This window comes from Zonotrichia albicollis, chromosome 5, assembly GCF_047830755.1.
Source record: "Zonotrichia albicollis isolate bZonAlb1 chromosome 5, bZonAlb1.hap1, whole genome shotgun sequence".
In the NCBI taxonomy this organism is placed as follows: domain Eukaryota; kingdom Metazoa; phylum Chordata; class Aves; order Passeriformes; family Passerellidae; genus Zonotrichia; species Zonotrichia albicollis.
In genome coordinates, this window is record NC_133823.1 from 29,079,888 (window position 1) to 29,090,330 (window position 10,443).

Consider the following 10,443-nt stretch of genomic DNA (forward strand, 5'->3'; position numbering starts at 1 on the left):
CTGCAATGAGCAGGGACATCTTCAACTAGATCAGGTTGCTCCGAGCTCTGTCCAGCCTGACCAGGAATGTTCCCAGACATGGGGTATCTCCCACCTTTCTAGGCCACCCACTCCAGTGTTTCACCACTTATTCAAAAATAATTTTTTCCTAAAATCTGGTCTAAATCGACCTCTTTTAATTTAAAGCCGTTACCCCTTGTCCTATTGCAACAGACCCTACTAGCAATGGTTGTGGAGATTAAAAACCAGATGTTTTCTTGGACAGCAGTGCAGTAGGAGTTTATGGTTTGGCCTGATGTGATTACGTGTGAGCTGTAGCCAGCACTACACATACCTTTTTTGATCAAACCAGCTTACTCACAGTGACTGGAATCCCCTGGCCAAATTCAACTAAATTTGGTAAAAGTCTAATGAACTGAAAATACTAAATCTATATAAGTGTTATGAAAATAAAGAGCTGAGTACAGAAAATAATAACCAATTACCTCCTTAACAGTCAAGCTACAGCATGATTTTATCATTTTATCTATTATTTAACACCAAAGAACTCATACAAATCAGTGATCATGGCCTTCATCCTGTTTTAGTTTATAAAACTATTAAATCTTGAGATAGATCAACAGATAACTGTGTTTGGCAGTTTATAGGACACCAGTTCCTTCTTCATCTGTTTGAAATAGTGGAAATAGTTGGGGAAAGCAATCCCTAGGATTCATTGCAGCACTTAAATAAAAGTGGCACAATTCCATGTTGGGGCTTTCTCATATCTGCCAGCAAAACTACCCACCAACACACATCAACTAACCAGTTCTCTATTTTTGCCCAGATGAATTCAGAACTCACAGGAATATTACATTCAAATCTTTGAACAATAAATCCAAATAAGGCTCCCCACAAGGAGAACTAAAGACCCTTGATCAGGTGCACACCTAACCAGAGAATAGGAGGGACTGGAAGGATACAGAACCTGAAGTTCTAAAAGAACATCTTACAGAGTTAAATTTTATTGATCTAGCACTGCAGGGGAAAAAATATTACTGCTTTCATATATATAGGTATAAAATTTAAAATAAGGAATCCCACCTGTGTGTCACAAAAAAGCCAGCATTTTTTCTTACATGCTGTGTTCTGTGTCCCAGCTACCTGCTGGTTTTGACAAAAAGAAGAGACTGAGTTCTTGGGTTGGTATGTTTGTCTAGTAAAGCAGTCCCTGGGACAAAAGAGAGAAGAGATGTGTAAAAATATTACTAGAACAAGTTTTTATTTCCCCAGAGATGATGAAAGAACATCAGTAGAATAGCACTTTGAAAGGGCAACATATTAATCAGACATTCATCAATTCTCATGACTGAGTGCAGCACTAAGAGTTTTCTTCATGAATCTGGAAGAACAGTGAGTTTATTAAAATTATTTGCAATTCCTTTTTGTTCCACTCCAGATTTTACAAAGATTTTTTGGTCAGGTTTTACAGGGTTGACAGATTAGATGCAGTAAAGTTCTTCTTTAGTTTCTTATTGTCATAAAATCACAACTCAATGCTCAGAAAATTTGGGGTTTTGCCACTGAGTTTCTATGGCCTTTTACTGAGAATGTATTTTTACAGCAGCTTGGAGGGCATTGAAATTGCAAACATCCAGAGGAAAATGTTCAGTCCCTTGAGAAACCTTTCCCACATGTAAGTAGATTATTTTAGAAAGTTTGCTTTCTTTGGCCTGAATTTTACAATTACGGAATACTGGATAATTGAAAACATCTTTTCAAAAGATGTTTGAAAAGCAGCACGTTAGCTAGCAGTTGTCAAATTTTGACCATTTTTTATTTACTTTTCTTCTTTCAGAATATGTTTTCTGAGTAGTTATTAGATAATTTTGATATTCTGACTACCAACCTAGAATGATCTCTCATCTGTTTCTCACAACCAGATATTTTAAGAAGTTCCAGTACTGTGGGTATGCTCCTCACGTGCGCAGCTGCAAGCCCAACACTGATGGCATTTCCTCCCTCGAGAATCTTTTAGCCAGCATCATACAGAGAGTGTTTGTCTGGGTTGTATCTGCCATTACCTGCTTTGGGAACATTTTTGTTATCTGCATGAGGCCTTACATCAGATCAGAGAACAAGCTGCATGCCATCTCCATCATGTCTCTCTGCTGTGAGTACTCCATATCTGCAATATCTTTTTAGTCTGCTTGTAGCGTGTATGATATTTGTTATTATAGTATAGTAATGTATTTCCAGCATTGGATTAAATCTGCTCTTGTGGCCCTGCAAATGAAAACACAAAATGCTGTGGTTTATATACCAAGAGGTCTCATTAAATGCTGCCTTTGCCAGCTGGGACATTCCAAAGGTTTCATGTTTGATTTTCATGCCATGGGAATTCTGTCAAATTCCCACTTTCTTCAGCAAGAAGAAATAAAATTCCAATATTTCAAATGCCCAAAACCCTATATTTTACTATGCATTTCTCAGTAAGTAGTGATTTCTGCATGTAATTACTGCGTTCAAATATTCTATTCTTTGCACAAACAAAAGGTTGTTTATGCAAATATAGAAAATTAATTTGTCCTAACTCCCCAATATTAGGAATTGGGGTGATTTTTTTTTATTTTAATCCTGAAAGCATGACAAGTTTATGGATTAAGTACTTGGCAATACAATCACTACAGTCCTGAGTCTCTCAATACAGGAGAGTCAATAAGTATTGCACAAATGCAATTAGACGCATTTTGAGAGGTAGCTGTCAACGTTGTCTAAAATTATTGCAACATTTCTAAATGCAGCATGTTGGTGATTTTGAAACTTTGTTTTTCCCATGAAACAATCTGAATACTATGCAAAATTTTTAGCAAAATACCCATGAAGTCTTCAGTTCTGTGTTGACAGGTCATCTCCCCTTACTAGTATTAGAAGAATATGCACATGACTTTTGAACTAGCAAAATGTGGAAAGAATAAACTTCGAATCTAGCAGAGATGGCAAACTCAAAGAAAATTATCTCTTAAGCCAAATGTTAATATAGAAATAAATAAAGAAATAAGACCTAATAAAAAAGGATTACAAAAATAAAGCTATAAATAAAGCTATATATTTTTCTATCTGCAAAACAATTTTACCAGAGCTTTAAAAAATGGAAACAAATATGAAACATGAACTGTCAGACCAAATAAAAAGGAAAACAAAAAAAAGAAAAAATAATATAATTACTTAATTACTAAGTAATTACTATCATTAAGTAATTATAATTACTTAATTGTAATTTATTACATAATTGTAATTCATAGTACTATTCCAGATGAAATATTGATTTGATATCTATGTAATATTGATTTTATATCTATTTTATATCTATATCTATGTAGTAGCTTACTTGTAAGTAGATACTTATGTATTTATTTATGTGTGTATGTGTGTGTCTGTTTTCCAAGATACATGTACAGAGAGAATGGGAAATTCAGATGTGTAAATAATGATGTTAAGCACTATGCCCACAGGTGCTGACTGTCTGATGGGGATATATTTATTTGTGATTGGAGCTTTTGATCTTAAATATCGTGGAGAATACAACAAGCACGCTCAGTTGTGGATGGACAGTATCCACTGTCAATTGGTTGGATCGCTGGCTATTCTGTCTACAGAGGTGTCAGTCTTACTGTTGACTTATCTGACTTTGGAAAAATACATCTGCATAGTTTATCCTTTTAGGTGCTTGAAACCCAGAAAATGCAGGACAATTTCCATCTTGGTTCTTATCTGGATAATCGGGTTTGCTGTTGCTTTTATCCCACTGAGCAATAAGGAATTTTTCAGGAACTACTATGGCACAAATGGCGTCTGTTTTCCTCTTCACTCAGAACAATCAGAAAGTTCAGGAAGTCAGATTTATTCTGTTGTGATTTTCTTAGGTAAGTTGCTTTTCTTCTTTATGTGTTACTAGAGCTGCAAAGGAACCAAGTTTTCAAACAATTAAGATAGCTGTGATGTTCACACCTGCTCGGATTTAGATGCTTCAGCAAGCATTTAAAGACTATTTCCAATATAAATACTTTACTGTGTTAGATGTGTGCCTACTTATCTTAAAATGCATGAAGGGATGAGAAAGTAGAAAGAAATTATTGATCATTATGTTCTTGAATTAATAGACTATGTTAGGGAAGTAGAACAATGGTAAGGCTAGAGAAGAACTATTTAGTTTTAATCAGATGGCAATCTTTTGCCAGTTACCAGTGAATAAAATTGATACCTGAGTAGAGACAAAAATTCACTCTTCAGGATGAGGATAGACTCAGATTTTCTGGCCACTTAATTCCATGGGACTAGCAGTTTAGATGAAATATTCTTCTTTATTATCCAGAGTGCAAATAGGTGATGTAGAATTGCAATTATTCTTTTAAGGTATAATTAATTTTAACTTTTAAACAGGTGTAAACTTGGCAGCTTTTATCATCATTGTGTTTTCCTATGGGAGTATGTTCTACAGTGTTCACCAGACAGCTATTATGGCTACTGAAATTCGGAATCATATTAAAAAAGAGATGATCCTTGCTAAACGTTTTTTCTTCATTGTATTTACTGATGCACTATGTTGGATACCTATTTTTATTTTGAAACTCCTTTCTTTACTTCGAGTAGAAATACCAGGTATGTCCTTTCTTTTATGAGGCTGTTTCAACAGTGCCTGCATGAAATGTTCCTTCTACTTCACAAGAAAAAATAATTTAATGAAATGAACTATGTTGCTGAAATTAACTTAATGTTCTATATCTATATATATGTACACACAATATAATGAACTATACAGTTTTGCTATTTGATTAAACTCTATTACTGTAATCATGAAAGATTAGCCACCTTTGAGTTACATAAAAATCTCCAAAATTCAAATCACTCAAGTCTATCTGCATATAATATCTATAAAGAGTACAAATATATTGGAAAATCAAGGCTGAGTTCCATTGGCTTTTCTCATGTTAGGACTTTTGCTGTTTCTGTTGCCTAAATGTCTTAGGACAATATAGTGTTTTCTATCTTGATTTAATAACGTAACTTATTCTGAAAAAATTATTTTATTTTACAAGCTAGTATTTTTAGCTCAAATCATTAAGTCATATAATGATCTGCTTATCTTCTTCATGCTGTGAATATATTCCCATGTAAAAATAGTGTAACCTAAAAGACTAAAATTGCACTTTAATTTTTTCCTTCTCTTTGCAATACCAGTAGATGCCAGAAAAAAGCCTCTTCGTGTGGGGCTTGTTAACCCTGTTAGAAAGGACATGTGAGCATGAACAGAACAATCAGCAACAGCGGATTCAGACTCAGTGTACAGATGTATGTCACAATATTACATTGGCAAGAAAATGTTTTAGCTCAGATGATTTTGCCTTATGTGCTGACCAGGAGGGTTGGGAGTTGAATTTTTCAAAGTTTGGGCTTGCATCTCAAATGTCTGGAAGTTACACTAATTATGTTAAATATTCAGTTATTTCAAATATTTTAAAATTGTTCTTCAAGAACAAGAAGCTCTCAAACCACCTATGATATTTGAAAGAAAATATTGTGAAAATTAGAAGCAGCTGTATTATAAGTCAAGAAACCTTGAAGAAGTCTTGCTGAATCACAGGGTAATCTTGGGTGCAGCAAATTGGTGTCCTGCGATAGATGAACCAGATTAAAGAGTAATTACTCAATTTGTGAAACTAAAGACGTGACAGCTAGCTGTTCAAATTGACACAAATTGTAAACCTCCTTTGGTAGCATTTGCTTTGTGTTGGTGATACAATGTGACAGTTTTAGAACTAAGCACCTGCTTATGTCCAAAACTGTAGCCAATGTGAATGGGTGTCAACAGGAATGTCTTGATATTGCAACAAAGTTGTAAAAGTGGAGAGGGGCATGGAGAGGAGTCCGGGAAGGAGAGAGTCAATTGAGGTTTTCATGCCTCTTGGAACAGTTCTGTAACAATTTTATAAATCAAACAACCACAATGGAGGGCACCCACTGACGTCTTCCAGCACTTTAATCCTGTCCCTTCTCCACCTGCTCCTCAGGTAACTTAGCTCTCAAACACTAAAGGACGAGAAAGAGATGTTGTAAAGATGCACAGACTGACATAGGCAGACAGTGAACACAGAAACTCTTACCAACAGGAAAAGAAATAAATTAGGAAGATGTATACAATGCTCTTTTTCAGGAAGAGGAATGGAGAAGTCCTGGTGCAGAAGAGAAAACCAGGCTCTGAGGGGATACAGGGAATGGAGGATAGTTTTGCAGGACAGAACATCAGGGGCATGATTAGGACTGCATGTTATCAGTCCTGGGAAGAGGATGGGGAACAGAAATCACAGGAAGAGATAAGGAGCAAAGAAGAGACAAAAGGTTTTGGAGAAAAAAAAGGGGCTCAGAGCCAGAACATGAAGTCTGTCAGGGCAGAGGCAGATAGGGAGCTGTGGTATAAAAAAGAGGGATAAATGGAACTACTGGGAGAATAATAAATGTCAGCTTTTGCAGGGAGTACTGAAAACAGAGGGAGATAAAAAGCAGTGCAAGTGTAACAGAAAGAAGAAAAAGAAAAGCACCTGTTGTGCCAGGAGCTGAGCCTAAGAGCACATGATCTCCCCCTCTCACCAGCAAGCTGTGCTGCATTGGCATCAAGTGCTTATGCTAACTAAAGAATGCAAACACTGGGATGCATATTACAGCTGCCTCTCTTTTTCCCTCCCTAAGGTACCATAACTTCTTGGGTGGTGATTTTCATACTGCCAATAAATAGTGCTCTGAATCCTCTTCTCTACACTTTGACTACACGACCTTTCAAAGAAATGATTCACCAGGTTTGGTACAACTACAGACAGAGAAGATCCAAAAGAGGTAAAGGCAGCCAGAAACCGTACGGTCCATCATTCATTTGGGTAGAGATGTGGCCAATGCATGAAATCACGCCAAAGGTTACGAAGCCTGTGCTTTGTACAGACTCTTCTGATGCTTCAGTGACTACACAGTCAACAAGACTGAATTCCTACACGTAATGACGGCTTGAGTCCTCACGGTGACATCGGCACGGTTAGTGTCACATCCGTGGGCTTGCTGCTTTACAGCCACGAGGAAAATGAGGGAGGTGTGACAGCAGGGCTCACCCGAACCACTGCGGGAAGGAGAGGGAGCCGGGTGTCTGTTTGCAGGTAGAACTGGCATTTCACCATCTCACAGCAGCACCTGACAGGTTTTCTTTGACAGTTCATCCTAGATCAGAATGAGAAATCAGATATTTGGGGATTTTTTTCTTCCACAAGCCAAGAGTGTGGAAAAAACATGAATTGTCATTTGAAACATCTCACCCTGAAAGCAGATGATTTGAAAATCATCTATTTATGGGGAAGTGTGTGTGTGTGTGTGTGTGTGTGTGTGTGTGTGTGTGTGTGTATTTTCTTTTTTCTCTTTGTAAGTTCCCATTTCAACAGGTGATTTTTTTAAGAGTTAAAGGTTTCCTCATTAAGAAATGTATTTTCTTCTCAAAGTTTCTGACTGGCTCTATTTAGGCTGCATCATCTCTTAAAAGCTTTAAGGAGCAATAGCTGTAAGAAAAACATTCACATTTCATAATGAGGTCAGTTAACTATATTTGTCAAAGCCAAACAAGTGAAAATTATATTCCTTTTATAAATTTACAGACTATGTAACTCATGTAAAGGCAACAGTGAAGTGGTAATGATAGTTCTAATGCAGTTGCCAGGTTGGACAAGGCCCTGATCAGCCTGGTCTACTGGGAGGTGTCCCTGCCCATGGCAGGGAGAGGCTGGGACTAGATGATCTTTAAGATTCTAATTCAGGCAGAACCAGAACTGTGGTGAAGAAAAAAGTAAAAATAAGGGGTTTGGTTTGTTTGGTTGGTTTTTTTTTCCCCAAGTGAGTGTCCCCCAGCTTTAACTTGTGGCAGTTTCTCCCTTCTTACTCTGGAAGGACTGGACTGAGTATCCCAGCACCTTGCTGCTGCTCTTTTCCTCACTTTTCTTAACAGGCTACCAAAAGTAGCTCACCACAGCTTGCAGACTTCAACAAATACCAGTCTTTAGATGTCTCTCTATGTACAAGGGAGATGGTCAAATAGAAAATTATCAGTCTTAATAGGTGTCATGACATCTACATTTTAATCACTTTGTACATGACTGGATGCATTACAGTTAAAGTAATTTAAAGACCACAGCCATTCAGCACTTTTTGAAGCATTATTTTACTTCCCAGAATTAAAAGGGTAAAATAAAAAACATCCCGTCTGAATCAATCCCCTAGAGGCAGTTCCTTCACACATTCTTAATGAAGAGAATGTTTTCTATTATGAATTATTACAACTTCCTTCTTGTTTCAGTACCGTATTCAGTCTGATGGCCTAGAAGCCCAAAAAGGTAAAAACAGCTTCTTTTTTGTATTGATTTGAAACTATTTAAAATTAAGTTAAAAGATACTTCCAATGTTTGCACTTAACTTCTTAGCGGTATAAGAAGTAAAATTTTGAAAAAGTGTGGCTCACACTTCAACTGTTTACAGAACTTTGGATTATCTTTTGATTTGAAACTGAAGATTAAGCATCTTGTTTCCACTGCTGCATGTTCTACTGAAATAAAATATTATCTGCTAAACAAAACGACTCCTTTTCCAAGCTGTTCAGCAACATTTCGGGTTGTTGGGGTTAAAAACACCTGAGCAAAATCCTGCCACATGGATTTTCTTTAGGACAATTAGAACTCAATTCAATGGAAGTTCCTTACTCATGGGCCAAGCTCTCTCAAGGGCTACAACTGCCTTTGGTGAGATGTGCAAGAATCCCTGACCTTACCACTACCCATTTTTCACTACACAGGATTATGGTTATATTCACTATCACCTTTGTTTCTATCGGTAACACCATAACAGTCAATACTTCATAATTTTTGCAACTTCTTTGTTGTTTTGATAAGCAAGCCACAGTGGGTCTTTCTCAAAGTCCTATAAGTAAAAATAAGGCCTGCTAATAAGTCATGGCAGAGTCACATTCTCCTGCAGCCTGCCCTTGCACCTCAGCATTCCTTTTTTCCACAGTGCCTGGTTAAGGTACAGGAGTGTCAGGACAGCTATTTATTACAGATCAGCCATCCTTCAGACCAAAAGGTTCTATTAACAGTAAGCTCTAGACTATCCAACTAGCCACTGCTTAAGGCAAAGATAAAAAACCAAACACTGAAAAGCTCTGAGGTGCTTCCCCAGGGACGGGGGAATAAATGTCACAGATTCCATTCTAACTAATAGAAGCTTTTACTTACAGTTCAAAATAATCCAGCCTGTCATTAAACAATGCTGCTAAATGTCAACCCTACAGAGATACAGGGTTCATCATAAGGCACTTTATTACAACAAAAGGTTGGGTAAAATTGTTTGCAGTAATCTGCAGCTTTATAGATATACATTGCGATACTGCTGAAAATAGTAAGGTTTGGGATATAGGGTTTTTCTACAGCTCATAAATAAGCCACAACTTGTCGCATTATCCCATACTTAACATGAAAATTAAAAAGTGTGTAACAAAAAACTGAAGTTGAAGTTTCTCTGGGGTTGGCAGGGTTTCTGCTGGTGACGGGTCTTAAAGAGGAGGGCTGACAATTCTTTATCATAGGACACACTTCCCTACCAGTAAGGAGTTCTGAACGTAGCACACATACTAACTTTGTATCTACCACGCTAGCACAAAAGAGAGAGGAAAAAATAGTGGAGTCAGAGATCGCTTGAGCTTCAACGAAGAATCTAAAAGTCAACTATACAAAGTTTTTTTATTCGGTAGACTACCATAAAACATCCATGCGAGAGCCCTCAGGTATTTGTGCAAGATCTCTGGGGGCAAACAAAGCTCCACGTGAGGTCCCTGAGGCGGCGGTCGAGGAGAGCCCCGCCGCAGCGCGGGCCGGGCGGGCCGGGCCGGCCTCACCCGCTGGGCTTCAGCGACTCGTAGCCCTCCCTGAGCAGGTCCCGCCACGTCCTGAGGAACCGGGCGTTCTCCGAGCACTTGGTGGCCAGCTCCTCCACCTGGGCCGACACGGCCGACGTCGCCTCCAGGATCTTCGCCAGCGAGAAGGCGGCCTGGAGGGACGGCAGAGAGGTTAGGGGTCACCGGCGCCCGGCAGCGTCCCCGAGGGGGCCCCGGAGCCCGCCCGTGGGCAGCGCGCTGCACTCACGTCGCCGATCTGCATCTCCACCTCCTCCAGCAGCTCCCGCGTGTCGCCGCCGGGCAGCTCCGGCGACCCCGAACCCTCGCTCCCGCCGCGGACCCTCCGGGGCCGAGCGCCGGGCGATCCCTCGGGCACCGCGGCGGGCGACAGCGGCCCCGCCTCCGCCATGTCCCGCTCAGCTCTCCCGCGTCGGGAGCTCCTCCCGCCGAGCGCCGCCCTCGGCCCGCCCAGGCCCCGCCCCCGCCGA

At 39.2% G+C, this 10,443-nt stretch overlaps 2 protein-coding genes across 5 annotated transcripts in view; one reads left to right on the top strand and one right to left on the bottom strand.

The window, feature by feature from the left end:
• Positions 1 to 8,693, top strand: part of RXFP1 (relaxin family peptide receptor 1) — a 61,901-nt gene extending 53,208 nt beyond the window's left edge. For 2 of the 4 annotated variants that reach the window (XM_026792934.2, XM_014266557.3), the window contains exons 14-18: positions 1,604 to 1,675; positions 1,923 to 2,152; positions 3,495 to 3,905; positions 4,423 to 4,641; positions 6,727 to 8,693. In XM_026792934.2, the coding sequence (XP_026648735.2) occupies positions 1,604 to 1,675; positions 1,923 to 2,152; positions 3,495 to 3,905; positions 4,423 to 4,641; positions 6,727 to 7,028 (1,234 nt within the window). In that variant the 3' untranslated portion in view covers positions 7,029 to 8,693. The remainder of the gene's footprint in view (positions 1 to 1,603; positions 1,676 to 1,922; positions 2,153 to 3,494; positions 3,906 to 4,422; positions 4,642 to 6,726) is intronic. The other 2 variants (XM_014266558.3, XM_026792935.2) reach the window with 2 other exon arrangements.
• A 1,088-nt stretch (positions 8,694 to 9,781) lies between these two features.
• On the bottom strand, positions 9,782 to 10,441 carry C5H4orf46 (chromosome 5 C4orf46 homolog). The gene is made up of 2 exons (XM_074541180.1): positions 10,203 to 10,441; positions 9,782 to 10,107 (listed from the first exon to the last, which is right to left on the bottom strand). Exons 1-2 carry the CDS (start codon positions 10,362 to 10,364, stop codon positions 9,952 to 9,954), a joined length of 318 nt encoding a protein of 105 aa, XP_074397281.1. The 5' UTR covers positions 10,365 to 10,441; the 3' UTR covers positions 9,782 to 9,951.
• Between the last annotated feature and the right edge of the window lie 2 nt (positions 10,442 to 10,443).